The sequence below is a fragment of the Mesoplodon densirostris genome, chromosome 4, assembly GCF_025265405.1.
Source record: "Mesoplodon densirostris isolate mMesDen1 chromosome 4, mMesDen1 primary haplotype, whole genome shotgun sequence".
NCBI classification, from domain to species: Eukaryota; Metazoa; Chordata; class Mammalia; order Artiodactyla; family Ziphiidae; genus Mesoplodon; species Mesoplodon densirostris.
The window spans coordinates 159,372,266-159,397,096 of NC_082664.1; the positions used below are offsets into that span (position 1 = coordinate 159,372,266).

At 41.4% G+C, this 24,831-nt stretch overlaps 1 protein-coding gene across 2 annotated transcripts in view; it reads right to left on the reverse strand.

Moving 5' to 3' along the window:
- The window catches only part of IL15RA (interleukin 15 receptor subunit alpha), a 44,560-nt gene extending 22,252 nt beyond the window's left edge, over positions 1-22,308 (reverse strand). For both annotated transcript variants that reach the window (XM_060097579.1, XM_060097578.1), the window contains exon 1: positions 22,221-22,308. In XM_060097579.1, the coding sequence (XP_059953562.1) occupies positions 22,221-22,305 (85 nt within the window). In that variant the 5' untranslated portion in view covers positions 22,306-22,308. The remainder of the gene's footprint in view (positions 1-22,220) is intronic.
- Between the last annotated feature and the right edge of the window lie 2,523 nt (positions 22,309-24,831).

Here is a 24,831-nt window from a genome sequence, read left to right on the forward strand (position 1 = left end):
ATGTTTTCTTCTAAGAGTTTAATTGTTTTAGGTCTTACTGATCCATTTTGAGTTAATTTTTGTATGTTATATTAGGTAAGATCCTACTTTCATTCTTTTGCATATAGATAGCCAGTTTTCCCAGCACTATTTGGTGAAAAGACTGTCCTTTTCCAGTTGAATGGTCTTGGCACCCTTGTCAAAAATCACTTGGCCATAAATGCAATGGTTTATTTCTGGGCTGTCTATTCTATTCCATTGGCCCATATGTCTTTATGCCAATACCACACTGTTTTGATTACTGTAGCTTTGTAGTAAGTTTTGAAGTCAGGAAGTATGAGTCTTCCAATCCATCTATTTATGTCTTCTTTAATTTCTTTCAGCATATTTTGTAGTTTTCATTGTATAATTCTCTCACTTCCTTGACTAAGCTTATTCCTAAGTATTTTTATTCTTTTTGATGCTATTGAAAATGGAATTGTTTTTGTAATTTCCTTTTCAAATTGTTAATATATAGAAATGAAACTGATTTTTGTGTTTACTTTGTATTCTGCTCCTTTGCTGAATTGATCTATTCAAATATTTGTGTGTGTGTGTGTGTAATCTTTAGAGTTTTCTACATATAAGATCATACCATTTGCAGACTGAGATAATTTTACTTCTTCCTTTACAGTGTAGATGCCTTTTATTTCTTTTCCTCACCTAATTGCTCTGGCTAGAACTTCCAGTACTATGTTGAATAGATGTGGTGAAAGTAAGCATCCTTTCCTTGCTTCTGATCTTAGAGGAAAAGCTTTCAGTCTTTCACCATTGAGTACGATGTTCACTGTGGGTTTTCATATATGGCTTTTATTATATTGAAGTAGTTTTCTTCTATTCCTAGTATTTTGAGTGTTTTTATTATGAAAGGGTATTGAATTTTGTCAAATGCTTTTTCTGCATTAATTGAGATGATTATGTGGTGTTTTCCTTTCATTCTGTTAGTGTGGTATATTATATTTATCAAGTTTCGTATGTTGAATCATCCTTGCATTCCACGAATAAATCCCACTTGGTCATGGTTTATAATCCTTTTAACATGCTGCTGAATTCAGTTTGCTAGTATTTTGTTAAGGATTTCACATCAGTGTTCATAAGGGATATTTGTATGTAGTTTTCTTTTTTTTTTGGCTGCACTACGTGACTTGTGGGATCCTCGTTTCCCAACCAGAGATTGAACCCGGGCGCCCTGCAGTGAAATTGCAGAGTCCTAACCACTGGACTGCCAGGGAATTCCCTGTAGTTTTCTTTTCTTATTCTGTCTTTGTCTGGCTTTGGTATAAGGGAAATGCTGGACTCACAGAATGAGTTAGGAAGTGTTCCTTCCTTTTTAACTTTTTGGAAAAGTTTGAGAAGGATTAATATTAGGTCTTTTTTAAATGTTTAATAGAATTCACTAGTGAAGCTATTGGGTCCAGGGTTTTTCTTTGTCAGGAGATTTTTGATTACTGATCCTTACTAGTTATAGATTTATTCAAATGTTCTATTTCTTTATGATTTAGTCTTGGTAGGTTTTGTGTTTCTAGGAATTTGTCAGTTTCATATAGGTTATCTAATTTGTTGGTGTGTAATTGTTCATTATACTCTCACAATCCTTTGTATTTCTGTAAAATTGGTAGTAATGTCCCCACTTTCATTTCTGATTTTAGAATTTGAGTCTTTGCTGTTTTTTTCTTAGCCCATCTAGCTAAAGATTAGTCAATTTTGTTGATCTTTTCAAGGAACCAGCTTTTGATTTCATTGATTTTCTCTATTTTTCTATTCTCTATTTTGCTTATCTCTGCTCTGATCTTTACTATCTCTTTCTGCCAGCTTTGGGATTACTTTGTTCTTTTCTAGTTCCTTGAGGTATAAAGTTAGGTTGTTGAGTTGAGATCCTTCTTATTTTTTTCTTATTTTTTAATGTAAGTGTTTATAGCTATAAATTTCCCCCATAGCACCACTTTCACTTTCACTGTGTCCCATAAGTCTTGGTGTGTTTCTCTCTGCTTCTTTCTTACTTCCTCTTCTGAGACTCCCACAATGCATATGCTGATGGTTTCCACAGGTCCTTTAGGCTCTGATCACTTTTCTTCAATCTTTCTTCTTTCTGTTTCTCAGACTTGATAATTTCTGTGGTCCTGTATTCAAGTTTGCTAATTCTTTCTTCTGCCTGTTCAACTCTGCCTTTGAATCTAATGAATTTTTCATTTGAGTTATTGTATTTTTCAGCTTCAGAATTTCTTTTTGGTTCTTTTTTAGATTTTCTGTATATTGATATTTCCATTTTGTTCATACATCATTTTCTTTGACTTTCTCCACTTCTTCCTTTAGTTTTTTTTTAAGTTTTAAAAGTTATTTATTTATTTATTTATATAAATTTATTTATTTTATTTATTTTTGGCTGCATTGGGTCTTTGTTGCTGATCACGGGCTTTCTCTAGTTGCGGTGAACAGGAGCTACTCTTCATTGCAGTGCGCAGGCTTCTCATTGTGGTGGCTTCTCTTGTTGTGGAGCATGGGCTCTAGGCACGGGATTGAACCCGTGTCATTGGCAGGCAGATTCTCAACCACTGCGCCACCAGGGAAGCCCCTTTCCTTTAGTTTTTTGAGCATCTTTAAGACAGTTGTTTTAAGGTGTTTGTCTAGTATATCTCCCATCAGGTCTTTTTCAGGGACAATTTCTGTTATTTATTTTTTCTTTTGAATGGGTTTTACTTTCCTGTTTCTTTCTATGACTTGTGACCTTTGGTTGAAACTGGACATTTGAATCTAATAATGTGGTCCCTCCTACTCCAGGGTTTACTTTTTTCGTAATTAAAAAAAAATTGTGGGCTGTCTTTGTGCCAAGGGTCAGCCTGAGGTGTAAACCTAAGGTCTTCTTGGGTGTTTTCTGAACTTCTCCCTGGATTACACAGTCACTTTCTAATTTTCCTTGTATATACAGTTGTTTTTGAATGTCCTAGTCTTTCATGTCTGGGCCACAAAAGGGAAAACAAAGAAAAATGGAGTGGGGGTGGATAAAGAAGAGTGCTACCCCTTTAAAACCCCTGGGAGTCACTTCAGCTGGTCTGGGAGGGGCTGCAACAATGGGGGGAGGTACTATAGCAATGGTTGCCCAGCCCTTTGGTGGCACCTCTGTGATCAGAAGCAGCAATCATCCATCACAGCACAGATCCCTGATATTTTTAGGACAGGGTCCTTGTTGCCCATCCTGGCTCCAGCAAGTTGTATGCAAGCTGCTCTAGGAACACCTGCACAGCTTCCTGCCACATGGTTGGGGGTGGGTAGCTGCTACTGTGCTAAGAGCTGAAGTTGACCACAGGTGAGTGCAATTTACCATCCAGTTCTTCCTCTGAACCTTGCAAGCCTTCAATAGACTCCAGAGTTCCAAATAGTTACATCAGACAAATTCTGCCAGTGCAATTATTGTCTAAGTGGGGAAATAGATTCCAGATACTCCCTACTCTGCCATCTTCCCAGAATCCTCTCCATTTTACCCTGTTGTTTTGAATGTTACCCTGGATATACAATTCTAGGCAGATGGCTTTTCTTCCCAGCACTTGAAGCTTTCTGGCTTTTACTGTTGCTGTTGCTACTGAAAAGCCCACCTGTGTGCCTATTTATTGTTTCTTTAACAGTAATTGTCCTTTCTTTCTGGATACTTAAGATCTTCTCTTTGTCTTTGGTGTGCTGCAGATTCATTGCAATGGTTCTTGGTATGGGTTTCTTTTTTGTTTATCTTGTTTGGTTGTGTTTCCCAAATTTGATCTTTCGTGTCTTTGGTGGCTTTGATCAGTTCTGGAAAATACTCAGCTGTTATCTTCTTTAATGTCATTTCTTCTACTTTGTTCATATTTTCTTCTTCTGGAACTCTGATCATGTGATTCTCATTCTGTCTGTCTTAGTTAAGGCTGCTATAACAAAGTACCATAGACTGGGAGACAACACATGTTTATTTCTCACAGTTCTGTAAACTGGAAGTCCAAGAATGGGATGCCAGCATGGTCAGGTTCTGGTGAGAGCCCTCCTCCTGGTTTACAGACTGCTGTCTTCTTGCTGTGTCCTCACATGGTGGGGGGAGAGAGAGAGAGAGCGAGCGAGCGAGAGAGAGCACGAGAGTGAGCACGCTCTGGTCTCTTTCCTATTATCAGGGCACTAATTCCATCAGGGTTCCACCCTCATGACCTCATCTAAACCAAATTACCTCCCAAAGGCCCCACCTCCAAATATCATCACATCTGGGATTAGACTTTCAGCACATGAATCTTGGGGGACACAAACACTCAGTCCTTAGCTCTAGCCTTCATATCTTTTAAACTCTCCTATTCACCATCTGAGTAACTTCTTCAGATCTGTCTTCTAGTTCACTGATTTCTCTTTGGCTGGCTGTAATTTGATGTTTAATTTCTGTTTTGATTTTTTTTTGAGTAAGGATTTGAATGTTGATTTTTTGCAGTTGATTATATCAGTTTATTGTTGACAAGTATTGATTAGAGTAGATCAATAATCATTTAGTCCCAGAAGTTGTATTTGAGGCAGGATAGTACTCTCCTCCTCAGCATCCTCTTCCTCTTCTGTACATTCCTAAAACACTTTTTACTGTGTGTTTATATATAAAAGTATATAAAATGTTTATGTGCAATTTAAGGAATAACCGTGAAAAGAAGACTCATGGAGAACAGTATGGAGGTTCCTTAAAAAACTAAAAATAGAATTACCATATGACCCAGCAATCCCACTACTGGGCATATACCCTGAGAAAACCATCATTCAAAAGGACACATGGGGCTTCCCTGGTGGCACAGTGGTTGAGAGTCCGCCTGCCGATGCAGGGGACACAGGTTCGTGCCCCGGTCCGGGAAGATCCCACATGCCACGGAGCAGCTGGGCCCGTGAGCCATGGCCACTGAGCCTGTGCATCCGGTGCCTGTGCTCTGCAACAGGGAGAGGCCACGACAGTGAGAGGCCCGCGTACCACAAAAAAAAAAAAAAAAAAAAAAAGGGACACGTGTACACCAATGTTCACTGCAGCACTATTTACAATAGCTAAGACATGGAAACAACCTAAATGTCCAACAGGAGATGAATGGATTAAGAAGATGTGGTACATATATACAATGGAATATTACTCAGACATAAAAAGGAACAAAATTGGGTCATTTGTAGAGATGTGGATGGACCTAGATTCTGTCATACAGAGTGAAGTAAGCCAGAAAGAGAAAAACAAATATCATAAATTAAAACATATATGTGGAATCTAGAAAAATGGTACAGATGAACCTATTTGTAGGGCAGAAATAGAGACAAAGATGTAGAGAACAGACATGTGGACACAGTGGGGGAAGCAGAGAGTGGGACGAATTGGGAGATTAGGTTTGACATAAATACACTACCATGTGTAAAATAGATAGTGGGAACCTGCTGTGTAGCACAGGGAGCTTAGCTCGGTGCTCTGTGATGACCTAGATGGGTGGGATGGGGGGGGGATGGGAGAGAGGTCCAAGAGAGAGGGGATATAAGTATACATATAGCTGATTCATTTCATTGTACAGCAGAAACTAACACAACATTGTAAAGCAATTTTACTCCAATAAAAAAAAAAAGACTCATGTACATATCAATCAGCTTAAGAAGTAGAATATTCTCAGTAACTTAGGGGCCACTGAGTACCCTCCCTAGCTGTAGCCCCCTTTATCTCTCGAAGAGATGAACACCATACAGTAGTGATGTTTGTAATAATTATTCCCTTGTTCTTATTTATGGTTTTATACCATATAAATATTTCCATATAATATATAGTTCTTATATTTTTGAATTTTTTATAAGTTGAATCATACTACATATATTCTTCTACATATGCTTCCATCACACAATGTTATGTTTTTTATTTATGTTGATGCATGTAGCTGTAGTTTATCCACTTCTGGTATTAAATTATTCTGTTGTATGGCTATGCCACAATTTATCCATTTTACTGTTGTTAGACATTTGGATTGTTTCTAGTCTTTTTGCTATTACAAATAATAATGCTATGAATATTCTTGTGTAGGTACAAGGGATGCACATGGGAAAGTTTCTTTAGGGTATTTTCTTAACAATGGCATTGCTGGGACATAGCACATTATCTTTTTTTTTTTTTTTTTTGTGGTATGTGGGCCTCTCACTGTTGTGGCCTCTCCCATTGCGGAGCACAGGCTCCGGACGCACAGGCTCAGCGGCCACGGCTCACGGGCCCAGCCGCTCTGTGGCATGTGGGATCTTCCCGGATCGGGGCACGAACCCATGTCCCTTGCATCGGCAGGCGGACTCTCAACCACTGCGCCACCAGGGAAGCCCTTGGTTTCATTTTTGAAAGATACTTTTCCTGATTATTAGAATTCTGGCTTGACAGTTTTGTTTTGTTTTGGCACTGTAAAGATGTCACTCCATTTTCTTACGGCTTGCATAGTTTCTGATGAGGTCTACTGTAATTCTTATCTTTGTTCCTTGTGTATAATGTATCTTTATCCTTTTTATCATGATTTTCTCTTTACTTTTCAGCAGTTTGAATATGATGTGTCTAGCATGAGGTTTTTGGGGGGGTTTTTTTGGCAAGGGGCCATTTATCCTTCTTGGTGTTCTCTGAGTTTCCTGGATATGTGACTGAATATCTTTTATAAATTTGGGGAAATTCTCAACTATTATCTCTTCAAATATTTCTTCTGCTCCATCCTCTTCTGTTTCTGGAATTCTGATTACACATATATTAGACTACTTTCTATTGTACCACAGCTCTTGGATACTCTTCTATGGGTTTTTTTTTCTTTCATTTTTTCTCTTTATGTTTCTGTTAGAGTAATTTGTACTGACCTATCTGCAAGTTTACTGATTCTTTTCTTGGCTGTGTGAAGTGTTCTGATAAGCCTGTCCAAGCCTTGCTTCACTTTGTTTTTTAAAAATTTTCTAACATTTCCATTTAATACTTTCTTATGATTTCCATCTCTCGGCTGAAATTCCCCATTTACTCGTGAATCCTGTCCATGTTTTTCACTTGAGCCTTTAACATATTAATGATGGTCAGTTTAACTTCCAGGCTGATAGTTCCGATATCTCGGTCAACTCTGAGTCTTGTTTATTGCTCTGTCTCTTCATAGTGGGACTGTGCTAGTGTCGCTTTTTTGTGTGTCTCATAATTTTTGACTGAATGCTGAACTATGTGTGTAGAGCTGAGATAAATAGTATTTATGCCTGAAAATGTGAACACTTCTGCTAAACTGATGATGTGGGGAGGATTGAGTCCATCTAGTGCGCTGTTGAATTGGATTTGGATTTTGTTGTTGCTATGGTTACCTTCAGAACACCACTGGCTTCAAATTCCTCTAGTCTTATCTTGTGCTTAGGGTGGGGGCTAGAGTGGCAGAAGATTTTTCTCAGTGCTCCTGCTCCACCCTCATCTTTTGTCCTTTTCTATTTATCTAAACCACAGGGGTTATCTCTCCACATTCTTGCCCACCCCACCTTGAGCAGTTGACTGCTGTGTTTTTTACTTGGTGCTTGCTTGCCTGGATGTGATGGCATCAGGGGAAGTTCTCTGTGGTCTTCGTCCACCCTCACTCTTAGGCTGGCCCTGTGTGCTTGGCTCTCAGGGTTGGAGTTTTCAGTTATATTGCTTTTTCCTTTCATGGCAGCCAACCTCTCCCTTGTATCTTTGACAGGTTTTGTGCATTAAAAAACTTCCTTCCTCTCATCTGGCAGCAGCAGTAGTGGACCTCCAGTGGTATTTATTGTAGGATCTTGACACAGGACCAAGTATATGTGGGGTTATTTATGGACTTGATATTCTGTTCCATTGATATATTTGTCTATTTGTTAATCTTGACACCAGTACCATGCTGTCTTGATGACTATAGCTTTATAATAAGTCTTAAAGTCAGGTAGTGTAAATCCTCTAACTTTGTTAATTATTTTCAAAGGTGAGTTTCGTTCTTTACTGGGTTATAGAGTCAATATAACAATTTCTCAGTATATCAATTTCTAACTGGAAAAAAACAGCCTGCTGAAAGTTTGATTGGAATTGCATTAAATTTATAGATCAAGCTGGTGAAGAACTGACATCTTAGTAATATTGAGTCTTCTCAATATCCATAAACACAGTATCTTTCTTGATTTATTTACGTCTTCAGTAGTTTATCAGAAATTATTTTTAGTTTTCAGTGTACTAATCTTGTATAACTTTTGTCAGATGTATTCCTAAGTATTTCATATTTTTATTCAACACAAATGGCATTATTTTTATTTCAATTTCTAATTGTTTGTTGCTAGCATTTTGTATACTGATATTTGTAAATTAATTGTGTACTCTGCAACTTTGCTAAACACATTCTAGTAGCATTTTTGTAGATTCCATAGGATTTTCTATGGAGATGGTCCCATAGAAATTTCATGATTCTTGGTTGTATTATTTTAGTGGTTGCTTTCGGGTTTATAGTATGTGTCTTTACCTCATCACAGCTTACCCTCAGGTGAAATTATACTACTTCACATATATAGTATAAGAGCCTTAAACAATATACTTTCATTTCTCTCTGCCCAGCCTTTGTGCTATTTTGTCATACATTTTGCTTCTACATGTTTTATAAGCACCACAATACATTATTATTATTTTTGCTTTAAACAGTTGATTACCTATTTTTTTGGCTATGGATTTTAATAGATGTTTGCTCTGTATTATTTATTATTTCTGGGTGTTTTTTTCAGCAGGAGAGTTTTTCAGAATACCTACTCTGTCATTTTGCTAAAAAAGGGAGTCTACTTTCTGTTGTGAACAGTCCTCAAAGATAGATAAATCCATGAATAATTGATACATGAATCCACAAGGGTATTAGTATACTGCAGCCAACCCAATCAGCCACATACTGGCCAGTAACTAACTTTACAAAGCTAGACTCTTTCAGAAGTGCATTGGAGATAACACATTTGATTGCATCAATAACCTTTCATTTCAGAGGCCTTAAACACATCTTTTGATACTTCAATTATAATTTCTCTATATATTCTCTCATAACATTGTTCCCTAGATATTCAGTGTAAGCAAGTCTCACCTTGTTTACAATATTGTAAGCTCCTGAAGGTGGGGAATATATTCCTCTGGTACTCTTACAGCTCTAACTAAGCCCAGTATGTGATGACTGTTTTCTCAAGTTAGTTACTAGCTTATGAATCTATAGAGTGGAATGGATGAAGTAATGGAAATGGGAGAAAATGTAAGATTCTGGCATTTTCAAAGCTCTTAAGTAGCAAAAAATATACATAACAAGTCCTAACAATCATTTAAATGAAGTCACCAAAATAGTTGTGTAGGGCCATACCTCTTTCACTTTTCAGAACCTGTGAATCAGACTTTTTTATCAAGTCAGTTTACACAGTCTAGTATGAGTAAGTAGCCCTGGCCTAGTCTTGCATCCAGAGTTCAAGGGTAGCAGGCCCCTCCCATTCTTCAAGAAAAGTCAGAATCCATTCCAGTATTTTCTTTCTCTTATTCTACCATTTAAATGCCTATAGAATGCTGACTGCTGTAGGATACAAAGATATATAGGATATGGTTTCTGCTCTCAAGCTCTTTGTGACGCTAATGTCTCAAAAGCATAAAAGCCTCTCTGTGTTTGCAGTAATCCATTTTTCCTCATTATTTTTCTGGCTGAAACGCCAGCCAAGCCAACACATTTTTTTCCTATTGGCACTCAGTGTAAGTACCAACCACAGCCAGGTCATGCCCTTAACTCATCAATTCTCTTCTCTCTCAGGCTCATTCACCGAGCTTCTTAATCTACCTTTTGTGTAGTAGGTGGGTTCATCACAGTTCAGGTCCTTAAATTATGACTTTTGAAGGCTTGGAAGACTTGAGTGGCTATAGGTTGAAGGGCAAACAAAAAAGGGAAAGAAGGAAATACATTCTATACTTGTAGAACTCGAAAGGAAATCTGCCCCCTCCCCTCTCCCTTACTGACACTGCCTTGCTTCAGGGTTTCATCATCACTTACTGGAACTATTGCAAAAGCCTCCAACTTAGCTTCCTGCCTCCAGACCCTCTTAACTACAGTTTGTTATTCACACTCTTGATAAGAGTAACCCCTTCCACCATGCAGCTCCAATAATATCCCCCCACCAGGGCCTTTAATTAGGTCCCTTGTGCACAGAAGAAAAGTAAGTCTTTCCAAGTGGAAACATTCAAACAACATCAATCATGTGTAATGAGTAACATGGATATGACTCCAAGAGTATATACTAGGGGATTTTATACATGAATTTACTTAGTTACATACTATTCGGTAAAATCAATTTGGCAGAAGTGACTTAGCCCAATACAAGTTAGTTGAAGTGATGATTTGATTGAAAAAGAATATCCTCAAACATTTCTGCCATTTAAAAAAGACTTTGAGGGCTTTCCCCTTGCCTTTTTTGTTCTTTATAGCTAATTTTCATCCAATTATTCCTACTCTGTGCTTTTTAGAATATCAGACATTTTGAAACAACCTAAATATCCAACCATTGGGAGGTAACAGAAGCCTACAAATAGCTCTAACAATAAGGAATTGTTTAAACAAGTTGTAAAGGATTATAAATGTATGTATATAATGCACAAATGTTATATGCAGTGACTTTATAGAACCTGATTTTGAGCAATTTGAAAAATTTATAAAGCCACAAAAACATTGGCAAACAAGATCGGCTATAATTAATTAAAGATGAATTAGAAAAAAATTCCAAAATTCTAGATCTTTTTTGCATTATTTCTTTTGTAGTTTTATTTATTTCCTTTCATTACAAAAGCAATTCAAATTATGACAGAAAAATAAGAAAAGACAGACAACTACACACACACAGACACATACACACAGACATAACCTATAATTTTTCTACTCCGTGACAACTACTAGATCTTCTAGTAAAAACTGAATCATATGATGCATACTATTTGAAAGCAACCCTATTTTACTTATGCAATCCTCCACTGTTGGACATTTAGGTTGATTTCAACAAATCCCATATTTTGTACATTTAAGTTTTTATCACTTTTTTTGCTGTCAGTAGCAGCACAAAGCAATCATGAGATAAAAACGATTTGGAAAAAAAATGTTTTTAGCAAAACTTCCCAGATTCTGAAAAACGGTTTAAAAAATGTTTAAAGACATAAGTTTTACAACCACCCCCAAGCACACTAGCACCCTGCACAACAAAATCCAAACTGATGAGCAGGGCTATTCATCTTCAAACAAATCATTGTCATTTCCAGCTGCTTTGGGCAAATCATCTGCAGCCTTTCAGGTTACGAGGATCTTTAAGAAGCAAATGACCTCCTAGCTGAGATGATGGGTTTCCTCTCCAAATCAGGCCTTTTGAATAAGAACATGACAACAACTTGCTGTGTCTGTTAGCGCTGAAAACTAGCAGGAACAGATCTGAGACTATTATTTACCCAGCTAGTTGTAAGGAATGAGCTGCCCTGTATAATTCCTGACCAGGATCATACTGCCAAGTAGCAAATCTAATCATCTGTATCCACTTCCCTTCTAAGCTCACTTAAAAACATCAGGCACCCTCTGTTCTGTTAGCTTTTTGTCCATCTTTACACCAATACCACACTGTCCTGATTACTGTAACCTTCTAACTCTCAATATCAGAAGTGCTGATCTTCCAACTCAGTTGTGTTTCTAAGTTGTTTTGGCTATACTAAGTCTTTTACATCTCCGTGTGGATTTTGGAACCAGTTTGTCAATTTCTATAAGAAAGCCTGCTGGAATTTTGATTTGGGGAGAATTGACAGCTTAACAATATTGATCTGTCCAATGCATGAACATGATATACCTCCATTTATTTATATCTTCTTTAATTTCTCTCAGCAGTGGTTTGTGGTTTTCAGTGTACAGGTCTTTCTCATTTTTGTCAGATTTATCCCAAAGTATTTCATACTTTTTGAAGCTATTGCCAGTGATATTGCTTTTTAAGATAATTTCAGTATCCAATTGGTCAGTGCTAATGTATAGCAATATAATTGATTTTCATGTACTGATGTTTTGTCTACAGCAGCCAACACATATATAAACAGCTGATGCTCAAAATAGGTGTAAGAGCAATTCAGCAGAGATATCTTTCCAACAAATGGTGCCAGAGTGATTGGATATCCACATGCAATAAAACCCAAAACCAAATCAATACAAAACCTGCAAGCCATACTTCACATTATATGAAAAATTAATTCAAAATGAATCACAGACATCAATGTAAAACCTAAGCTATGAAACTTCTAGAAGTAAACATAGAAGAAAACCTTTGTAACCTTGACTTAAGCAAAGATTTCTTAAATATGACACTGAAAGCACAGTATATAAAAGAAACAATTAATAAGTTGAACTTCATCCAAATTAAAAATTTCTGGGCTTCCCTGATGGTGCAGTGGTTAAGAATCCGCCTGCCAATGCAGGGGACATGGGTTCAATCCCTGGACTGGGAAGATCCCACGTGCCACGAAGCAATGAAGCCTGTGTACCACAACTACTGAGTCTGTGCTCTAGAGCCCAAGAGCCACAGCTACTGAGCCCACGTGCCACAACTACTGAAGCCCACGTGCCTAGAGCCTGTGCTCTGCAACGAGAAGCCACCGCAGTGAGAAGCCCGAGCACTGCAAGGAAGGGTAGAGCCCGTGAGCCACAACTAGAGAAAACCCATGCACAGCAATGAAGACCCAACACAGCCAAAAATAAATAAATAAAATAGCCCCACAGATACACCAGAAATACAGCTACACGTGGAACAACTCCTACAGAACACCTACTGAACGCTGGCAGAAGACCCCAGACCTCCCAAAGGCAAGAAACTCCCCACATACCTGGGTAGGGCAAAGCAGAGAGATTCCCGCACAGAGGAGCAGTGCCGAGAGGCACTCACCAGCCCGGGAGGCTTGTCTGCTCCCCCGCCGGGGCGGGCGGTGCTGGAGCTGAGGCTCGGGCTTCGGTCAGAGCGCAGGGAGAGGACTGGGGCTGGCGGCGAGAACTCAGCCTGAAGGGGGCTGATGTGCCACAGCTAGCCGGGAGGGAGTCCGGGAAAACTCTGGAGCTGACAAAGAGGCAGGAGACTTTTTCTTCCCTCTTGGTTTCCTGGTGCGCGAGGAGAGGGGATTAAGAGCGCCGCGTAAAGGAGCTCCAGAGAAGGGCGCGAGTCGCGGCTGAAAGCGCGGAGCCCAGAGACGGGCATGGGACGCTGGGGCTGCTGCTGCCGCCGCCAAGAAGCCTGTGTGCGAGCGCAGGTCACTGTCCACACCGCCCTTCCGGGACCTGTGCAGCCAGCCACTGCCGGGGTCCCGGGATCCAGGGGCGGCTTCCCTGGGAGAACGCACGGCGCGCCTCGGGCTGGTGCAACGTCACGCCGACCTCTGCCGCTGCAGGCTCGCCCCGCACTCCGTGCCCCTCCCTCCCGCCCAGCCTGAGTGAGCCAGAGTCCCCGAAGAGCCTGCTCCTTTAACCCTGTCCTGTCTGAGCGAAGAACAGACGCCCTCCGGCGACCTACACGCAGAGGCGGGGCCAAATCCAAAGTTGAGACCCAGGAGCTGTGAGAACAAAGAAGAGAAAGGGAAACCTCTCCCAGCAGCCTCAGAAGCAGCGGATTAAAGCTCCACAATCAACTTCATGTACCCTGCATCTGTGGAATACATGAATAGACAACAAGTCATCCCAAATTGAGGAGCCAGGAGTCAGTGCTGTGCCTCTGAGGTGGGAGAGCGAACTTCAGGACACTGGTCCACAAGAGACCTCCCAGCTCCACATAATATCAAACGGCGAAAATCTTCCAGAGATCTCCATCTCAACACCAGCACCCAGCTTCACTCAACGACCAGCAAGCTACAGTGCTGGACACCCTATGCCAAACAACTAGCAAGACAGGAACACAGCGCCACCCATTAGCAGAGAGGCTGCCTCAAATCATAAAAAGTCCGCAAACACCCCAAAACACACCACCAGACGTGGACCTGCCCACCAGAAAGACAAGATCCAGCCTCATCCACCAGAACACAGGCAGTAGTCCCCTCCACCAAGAAGCCTACACAACCCACTAAACCAACCTTAGCCACTGGGGACAGACACCAAAAACAACGGGAACTATGAACCTGCAGCCTGCAAAGAGGAGACCCCAAACACAGTAACATAAGCAAAATGAGAAGACAGAAAAACACACAGCAGGAGAAGGAGCAAGATAAAAACCCACCAGACCTAACAAATGAAGAGGTAATAGGCAGTCTATCTGAAAAAGAATTCAGAATAATGATGGTAAAGATATCCAAAATCTTGGAAATAGAATAGACAAAATGCAAGAAACAGTTAACAAGGACCTAGAAGAACTAAAGACGAATCAAGCATCGATTAAAAACACAATAAATGAAATAAAAAATACTCTAGATGGGATCAATAGCAGAATAACTGAGGCAGAAGAACGGATAAGTGAGGTGGAAGATAAAATAGTGGAAATAACTGCTGCACAGCAAAATAAAGAAAAAAGAATGAAAAGAACAGAGGACAGTCTCAGAGACCTCTGGGACAACATTAAACGCACCAACATTCGAATTATAGGGGTTCCAGAAGAAGAAGAGAAAAAGAAAGGGACTGAGAAAATATTTGAAGAGATTATAGTTGAAAACTTCCCTAATATGGGAAAGGAAATAGTTAATCAAGTCCAGGAGGCACAGAGAGTCCCATACAGAATAAATCCAAGGAGAAATACACCAAGACACATATTAATCAAACTGTCAAAAATTAAACACAAAGAAATCATATTAAAAGCAGCAAGGCAAAAACAACAAATAACACACAAGGGAATCCCCATCAGGATAACAGCTGATCTCTCAGCAGAAACTCTACAAGCCAGAAGGGAGTGGCAGGACATACTTAAAGTGATGAAGGAGAAAAACCTGCAACCAAGATTACTCTACCCAGCAAGGATCTCATTCAGATTTGATGGAGAAATTAAAACGTTTACAGACAAGCAAAAGCTGAGAGAGTTCAGCACCACCAAACCAGCTTTACAACAAATGCTAAAGGAACTTCTCTAGGCAAGAAACACAACAGAAGGAAAAGAACTACAATAATGAACCCAAAACAATTAAGAAAATGGGAATAGGAACATACATATCAATAATTACCTTAAATGTAAATGGACTAAATGCTCCCACCAAAAGACACAGACTGGCTGAATGGATACAAAAACAAGACCCATATATATGCTGTCTACAAGAGACCCACTTCAGACCTAGAGACACATACAGACTGAAAGTAAGAGGATGGAAAAAGATATTCCATGCAAATGGAAACCAAAAGAAAGCTGGAGTAGCAATTCTCATATCAGACAAAATAGACTTTAAAATAAAGACTACTAGAAGAGACAAAGAAGGACACTACATAATGATCAAGGGATCAATCCAAGAAGAAGATATAACAATTGTAAATATTTATGCACCAAACATAGGAGCACCTCAATACATAAGGGAAATATTAACAGCCATAAAAGGAGAAATCGACAGTAACACAATCATAGTAGGGGACTTTAACACCCCACTTTCACCAATGGACAGGTCATCCAAAATGAAAATAAATAAGGAAACACAAGCTTTAAATGATACATTAAACAAGATGGACTTAATTGATATCTATAGGACATTCCATCCAAAAACAACAGAATACACATTTTTCTCAAGTGCTCATGGAACATTCTCCAGGATAGATCATATCTTGGGTCACAAATCAAGCCTTGGTAAATTTAAGAAAATTGAAATTGTATCAAGTATCTTTTCCGACCACAATGCTATGAGACTAGATATCAATTACAGGAAAAGAGCTGTAAAACATACAAACACATGGAGGCTAAACAATACACTACTTAATAACGAAGTGATCACTGAAGAAATCAAAGAGGAAATTAAAAAATACCTAGAAACAAATGACAATGGAGACACGACGACCCAAAACCTATGGGATGCAGCAAAAGCAGTTCTAAGAGGGAAGTTTATGGCAATACAATCCCACCTTAAGAAACAGGAAATATCTCGAATAAACAACCTAACCTTGCACCTAAAGCAATTAGAGAAAGAAGAACAAAATCATCCCAAAGTTAGCAGAAGGAAAGAAATCATAAAAATCAGATCAGAAATAAATGAAAAAGAAATGAAGGAAACGATAGCAAAGATCAATAAAACTAAAAGCTGGTTCTTTGAGAAGATAAACAAAATTGATAAACCATTAGCCAGACTCATCAAGAAAACAAGGGAGAAGACTCAAATCAATAGAATTAGAAATGAAAAAGGAGAAGTAACAACTGACACTGCAGAAATACAAAAGATCATGAGAGATTACTATAAGCAACTCTATGCCAATAAAATGGACAACCTGGAAGAAATGGACAAATTCTTAGAAATGCACAACCTGCCAAGACTGAATCAGGAAGAAATAGAAAATATGAACAGACCAATCACAAGCACTGAAATTGAAACTGTGATTAAAAATCTTCCAACAAAAGCCCAGGACCAGATGGCTTCACAGGCGAATTCTATCAAGCATTCAGAGAAGAGCTAACACCTATCCTTCTCAAACTCTTCCACAATATAGCAGAGGGAGGAACACTCCCAAACTCATTCTATGAGGCCACCATCACCTTGATACCAAAACCAGACAAGGATGTCACAAAGAAAGAAAACTACAGGCCAATATCACTGATGAACATAGATGCAAAAATCCTCAACAAAATACTAGCAAACAGAATCCAACAGCACATTAAAAGGATCATACACCATGATCAAGTGGGGTTTATTCCAGGAATGCAAGGATTCTTCAATATACGCAAATCAATCAATGTGATACACCATATTAACAAACTGAAGGAGAAAAACCATATGATCATCTCAATAGATGCAGAGAAAGCTTTTGACAAAATTCAACACCCATTTATGATAAAAACCCTGCAGAAAGTAGGCATAGAGGGAACTTTCCTCAACATAATAAAGGCCATATATGACAAACCCACAGCCAGCATCGTCCTCAATGGTGAAAAACTGAAACCATTTCCACTAAGATCAGGAACAAGACAAGGTTGCCCACTCTCACCACTCTTATTCAACATAGTTTTGGAAGTTTTAGCCACAGCAATCAGAGAAGAAAAGGAAATAAAAGGAATCCAAATGGGAAAAGAAGAAGTAAAGCTGTCACTGTTTGCAGATGACATGATACTATACATAGAGAATCCTAAAGATGCCACCAGAAAACTACTAGAGCTAATCAATGAATTTGGTAAAGTTGCAGGATACAAAATTAATGCACAGAAATCTCTGGCATTCCTATATACTAATGATGAAAAATCTGAAAGTGAAATCAAGGAAACACTCCCATTTACCACTGCAACAAAAAGAATAAAATATCTAGGAATAAACCTACCTAAGGAGACAAAAGACCTGTATGCAGAAAATTATAAGACACTGATGAAAGAAATTAAAGATGATACAAATAGATGGAGAGATGTACCATGTTCTTGGATTGGAAGAATCAACATTGTGAAAATGACTCTACTACCCAAAGCAATCTACAGATTCAATGCAATACCTATCAAACTACCAATGGCATTTTTCACAGAACTAGAACAAAAAATTTCACAATTTGTATGGAAACACAAAAGACCCCGAATAGCCAAAGCAATCTTGAGAACGAAAAACGGAGCTGGAGGAATCAGGCTCCCTGACTTCAGACTATACTACAAAGCTACAGTAATCAAGACAGTATGGTACTGGCACAAAAACAGAAAGATAGATCAATGGGACAGGATAGAAAGCCCAGAGATAAACCCACGGACATATGGTCACCTTATCTTTGATAAAGGAGGCAGGAATGTACAGTGGAGAAAGGACAGCCTCTTCAATAAGTGGTGCTGGGAAAGCTGGACAGGGACATGTAAAAGTATGAGATTAGATCACTCCCTAACACCATACACAAAAATTAGCTCAAAATGGATTAAAGACCTAAATGTAAGGCCAGACACTATCAAACTCCTAGAGGAAAACATAGGCAGAACACTCTATGACATAAATCACAGCAAGATCCTTTTTGACCCACCTCCTAGAGAAATGGAAATAAAGACAAAAATAAACACATGGGACCTAATGAAACTTCAAAGCTTTTGCACAGCAAAGGAAACCATAAACAAGACGAAAAGACAACCCTCAGAATGGGAGAAAATATTTGCAAATGAAGCAACTGACAAAGGATTAATCTCCAAAATTTATAAGCAGCTCATGCAGCTCACTAGCAAAAAAACAAACAACCCAATCCAAAAATGGGCAGAAGACCTAAATAGACATTTCTCCACAGAAGATATACAGACAGCCAACAAACACATGAAAGGATGCTCAACATCTTTACTCATTAGAGAAATGCAAATCAAAACTACAATGAGATATCATCTCACACCAGTCAGAATGGCCATCATCAAAAAATCTAGAAACAATAAATGCTGGAGAGGGTGTGGAAAAAAGGGAACACTCTTGCACTGCTGGTGGGAATGTGAATTGGTACAGCCACTATGGAGAACGGTATGGAGGTTCCTTAAAAAACTACAAATAGAACTACCATATGACCCAGCAATCCCACTACTGGGCATATACCCTGAGAAAACCATAATTCAAAAAGAGACATGTACCAAAATGTTCATAGCAGCCCTATTTACAATAGCCCGGAGATGGAAACAACCTAAGTGTCCATCATTGGATGAATGGATAAAGAAGATGTGGCACATATATACAATGGAATATTACTCAGCCATAAAAAGAAATGAAATTGAGCTATTTGTAATGAGGTGGATGGACCTAGAGTCTGTCATACAGAGTGAAGTAAGTCAGAAAGAGAAAGACAAATACTGTATGCTGACACATATATATGGAATTTAAGAAAAAAATGTCATCAAGAACATAGGGGTAAGACAGGAATAAAGACACAGACCTACTAGAGCATGGACTTGAGGATATGGGGAGGGGGAAGGGTAAGCTGTGACAAAGTGAAAGAGTGGCATGGACATATATACACTACCAAACGTAAGGTAGATGGCTAGTGGGAAGCAGCCGCATAGCACAGGGAGATCAGCTCGGTTCTTTGTGACCGCCTGGAGGGGTGGGATAGGGAGGGTGGGAGGGAGACGCAAAAGGGAGGGGATATGGGAACATATGTATATGTATAACTGATTAAATTTGTAAAATAAAAAAAATAAAAATTAAAAATAAAAAGACACATGAACCCCCCCAAAAATAAATAAATAAATAAATAAATAAATAAATAAATAAAATAAATTTATATAAAAAAATTTCTGCTCTTTGTTAGATGCTTATGAGAATGAAAAGACAAGCCACACACCCTGAAAAAATATTTGCAAATCATATATCTGATAAAAGACTTGTATCCAGAATATAGAAAGAACTCTCACAACTCAATTCAATAACTCATTTTTTTTTAAAGGGCAGAATATTTAACTAGACACTTTACCAAAAGAAGATATATTGATGGAAAATAAGCACAGGAAGAGACGGGAGACGCTCAACATCATTCATTATTTGGAAAATGCAAATTAAAACTATGAGAGACCACTACACATCTATTAGAATGGAACAATTAAAAAGACAGACTGGGGCTTCCCTGGTGGCACAGTGGTTGAGAATCCGCCTGCCGATGCAGGGGACATGGGTTCGTGCCCCGGTCCGGGAAGATCCCACATGCCGCGGAGCGGATAGGCCCTTGAGCCATGGCCGCTAGGCCTGCGCGTCCAGAGCCTGTGCACCGCAACGGGAGAGGCCACAGCAGTGAGAGGCCCGTGTACCACAAAAAAAAAAAAAAAAAAAAAAGACAGACTGGCCATACACACACACACACACACACACACACACACACACACAGAGGGTTTTTTTGGTAACTGTGAGATGATGATGAATGTGTTAACTAATCTTATTGTAGTGGTCATTTCACAATATGCACATATATCAAATCATCATGTCGTACACCTTAAACTTACACAATATTATATACCAATTACATATATCTCAATAAAGCTGTAAAAAAATTAATTCTAAAAGTTAAACAACAAAAAAAGACTGTCCATACCAAGTGCTGACAAGGATGTGGAGGAAGTGGAACTCTCACCCACCGCTGGTGGGAGTGTAAATGAGTACAATTACTTTGGAAAATAATTTGGCCGTTTCTTTAAAAATTAAACATACACATGTCACGTGATCCAGCCATTCCATTCCTAGCCATTTTCTCTACCCAAGAGAAACAAAAACCTCTGTCCACATAAAAACCTATATGTGAATGTTCATAACAGCTTGATATGTAATAGTCAAAAACCGGAGACAACCCCCAAAATGTCCACTAACAAGTGAATGGATTAAAAAAAAACTGCAATATCCATGCAGTAGAACAGTGCTAGTAATAAAAAAGAATGGGCTGTTGATACAAGTTACAAGGCTGGGGAATTCTCAGAATAATTACTATGAGTGAAAGGAGCCAAACAAGAAAGAGTACAAACTGCATGATTCCGTTTATATAAAATTCTAGAAAATGCAACAAATCAACAGTGACAGAAAGCAGATCTTTGCTGCCTGGGGGACAGGGCTGGGAGGTCAGGATAAATGCAAGATGTAAGGAAGCTTTTGATAGTGATGGTCATGTTTACTCTCTTGACCATGGTGATGGTTTCGTGACTATACATTTACCTCTAAACTTGTCAAATTATGCCTTTAAATGTATACTGTTTATTATCTGTCAGTTGTACCCCCAAGAGAACTGTTTAAGAAAAACTAAGAAACACCAGGAGCTAAAAGATGGCAGCAATGCCTTTGTGGGGTCAAAGAGCTATGCTGGTTGATGAGCTTTAGAGAACTTGCCTGCAGTGTCCTCTGCATTTGTAAGCAGATGGCTCATCTTTGCTGGGTTCTGACTTAAGCTGAATTTCACTTTCATATTGTCCAGTAGAGTTGCCCCAGTGCTCTGGCTGTCACCCACATCTCCCCAGGGGTCATGTGGGACACTGGCTAGCCAACTGACTCCGTCACCAGCATAACTCAGATTCTCAGAAGTTGGGGGAAATGCAAACGTAGTCTCAGGAAAATTAAACTTTAGGAAAGCCTTCAGAGCTATGGGTTCACAGCAGGCCAGCCAGCCACAACTGTGGATGGAAGCCTCTGATGGAGTAATGGGTAGACTGGCCCGACTGGAGGTAAGTTATTAGGAGTGTTGCCTTAAACACACACACATACACACATACAGATCATGGGATTACTATCTCCTGGAGAGTCCATGGTTGGTCTTTGGGGCCCCAAACCCCAAAATTATATGCAAGTTTTGGAAGTATGTGCATTCATGTATTTTTCAGAGGAGAGGGTTCGTAGCTTTTCATCAGACCTCAAAGAGCTCCGTGACTGTAACAAGATTAAGGCGCACCAACGTGGATAAAGCCAGACCCATCTCTCCTTTCTCCTCCCTCTTGTCTAGCTCTCGGGACGAACATCTACAATCTATAGGACACTCGTTCGAGTCTAACCCTAAGAAATGACATCTGTGCGACCTAAAGTTCTTCCCGAACACACCCAGCCATCCTCAACTTCGTTCTTCCCCGTTTGCTTGGGACCGCGTTCTCCGGGGCGCGCCCCCCACCCCGCGCACTCTCTCGGTTTCCTAATGCTGAAGAATTTGGAGCTGTTGCCAGGTCCCCCAGGTGTGCAACCTGCCCGACATGTTTTCACTCCTCCGGGACGCACGCAGTCCGTACCCCGTCCTACCCCCACCCCCGCATATAACCTGCTTTGGTCGGAGAGTAGAGACCAGTCGTTTTCCCCGGACGGCCCCGCCCCCCGGGGGGACTGCCGGCGGATGAACGCGCGCACAGCTTTCCTCACGGGGCTGATGCGTTTCTCGAAATCGCTGTAAAACTCCCAACTCCGAGCCCGCATTGCAAACCCCGGCTTCTAACCTTTGCCTCGGAAATTGGGGAAAACGTAGAATGAAAAGCCCGGCCACTCGCTCCCTGCCTTGAGAGGCCAGGCGATCCGGGGCGCGGGGCCCTGAGCCGACGGTCCCCGCGTCCCTCCATGTGTCCCCGGCGCGCGGGCGCACACCCTTGTGATGGGGGCCTCCCCCAGCCCGGCTTCCCGCTCCCCGCGCGCTCCCTACCCGGCGTCGCCGGCGGTCCGAGCAGCAGCAGCAGCAGCAGCGCGGGTAGAGCGCCGACCCCGCAGCCCCGGAGCCGCCCCGACATGGCCCGACCTTGGCCGCGCCCCCGCCGTCCTCCTCCCGGGCTCGCCCCGGCCGCGACGCCCCGCCGCTCGCGCGCTCAGATGCCCACTGCCCGGGAGCAGGCGGCGGGCGCAGCTCCGAGACCGGCCGCCCCGCGAGCCGCATTCGCTTTCGCTTTTGCTTTAGCCCCCGAGGGCTGGAGAGGTGAGAAGCGGTGACAGACCCGTGACTCAGCATCCCCACCCGCCTCCCCTGGAAAAAGACCCTATGACCCCCGCGCCGCCGCCCGGTCCCCGCAGCGCCACCGGCAGCGCGGGACGGGGACCTGGACTGTGCCCTGAGGAGGCCCGGGGTCCTCCCCGGCTTTGCCCTTCTCGCCCCTGGTGACCCCAGCAGTCCATTCCGTCGTGTGTCTCCGCGACGAGCGGGAGAAGCTTTCGGGAAGCAGACTAGTTCCCGTAAACACGGCCGGTGGACGTCACACCTGGCTTCGGCTCCACTCGGTCACCTCGCCTCTCTTGTCTCCGCTTGTTGCTCCGACTTCGAAGGTCCTAGACCAGGAGCTGGCGAACGAGTGGCCGCGCGTCCCGCTGTTCCGGGCCGGTGACGCTGAGTGACAGCGGGGATATGCGGCTGGCCCGGTCACCTGCCCGGTGCGCCCAGGCCCAGACCGGGAGCGAAGCCCAGGCCGCCTGCCCGAATCTTGACTGGCTCCCGGCACCGCCACTTTTCTTACTCCTGCTGCATCTTTCTTCCCCAAGAACATTTAAACTATTTGAAGCGGGCGTGGGAGGGAGGACCGACAGTTATTCACCTCTGTGCCTTAGACGATTCGGCTAGCCTACCATCCTGCTGCTTTGCAGGTGGCTTTTTTTCTTTCTTGGGATCTCCAGTTAAGCCTGACATTATTGAGAAGCGGGTGTGCAGTGAGAAAGCTCGGGACGCAGAATCAGAAATCCCCAGTTCTGGGAGTGAAATTAGGCAGGATGGGTCGTCTCTGGGCTCGGGTCTCCATCTGTTCTCCCAGTGGTAAAATCCTGAATAACTCCAGTACAACAGCACAAGAAGGGAATGTCATTGATGCAACCCCCAGACCTTACTCAGATTTAGTCCGTTTTCCATGCACTCAGTGGAGCGTGTGTATTCAGTTCTGGGCACTACACGTCACATATGTAGGTGTCTGTGACCACCACTGTCAATACGGGGAACAGTTATCAAAAGCATCCCTCCCACTACGACTCTTTTAGTCACAGCCACCTTCCACTCTCACCTTCTCCCTAAGCCCTAGCAACCACTGATCTTTTCTCCATCTCTATAATCTTGTCATTTGAATAATGTTATGTAAATGGAATCATACAGTTTGTAACCTGTAGAGGTCAGCTTTGTTCACTCAGTATAATTCCCTCGAGATCCATTCAAGTTGCTGTGTGTCAGTCGTTTGTTCCTTTTTATGAGCAATACTGATGGTTTCTTCTTTTAAAAACATGTGAATCTCTGCCATCCACACCCAAACAGCCCTGTGCTTTTGTATGTGTATTATTTTGCTAGGGCTGCCTTAACAAAGTACCAAGAACTAGGTGGCTTAATGACAGCAGGAATTGGTCCTCTGATCTTCTGGAGGCCAGGAGTCCAAGATCCAGGTGTCTTCAGGGCCATGCTCTCTTGGACGGCACCAGGGGAAGATCCTTCCTTGCTTCTTGTAGCTTCTGGTGTTTGCCGGCAATTCTTGGTGTTCCTGGGTGTGTAGGTGTGTCACTGCAGTTACGTGGCTGGCTTCTCCCTGTGTCTTCACCGCGTCCTCCCTCTGTGTCCAAATTTCTCCTTTTTATATGGACACCAGTCAAATTGGATTAGGACCCACCCTAATCCTAATGACCTCATTTTCACATGGTGACCTCTTAGAGACCCTATTTCCAATAAGGTGACATTCTGAGTTAGTGGGGGTTAGGACTTCAACATATCTTTTTGGGGTGACACACTTCCACCTATAACAATATGGTATCTTTATTTCTGAGAACAAAGTCCAAGACCTGTTTTCTCAGGCCAAAGGAACTGACCTGGCTGCAGAACAGTTGGATCCCTGCGGTACAGTGTCCACACCTCAAGGGTGACTCAGGTGGGAGCTTGTTTGGGGCCTTCAAATAAGAAGGTCCCTTACAGGGCTGGGGAGCTTGGTCAGCAGCCACCACTCAGAGCAGAGCTGGAGTTGAGGACAGGGCTGTGGGGTCAGGAGAGATGGTACCTGGGAGCTGGGTCTTCAGCCATCGGCTGTCCTCTAGAGGGGGGCAGACAGTGAACCCTCATGATGGGAGGGTAACATGTCACACTGGGCCACCAAGAAGGGGAGGCTATGGATCAAGGCTAATGGATTATTCCCCAACCCCTTCTCCTCTTCCTCCTTCTTTAGAATCTTAACTATTTAAAGTAAGATATAATTCCTATAACAGTAAATTCACCACTTTATAGAGTATAATTCAGTGGTTTTTATTCATGACATTGTATAACTATCACCACTATCGAATTCCAGAATAATTCCATCACCCCAAAG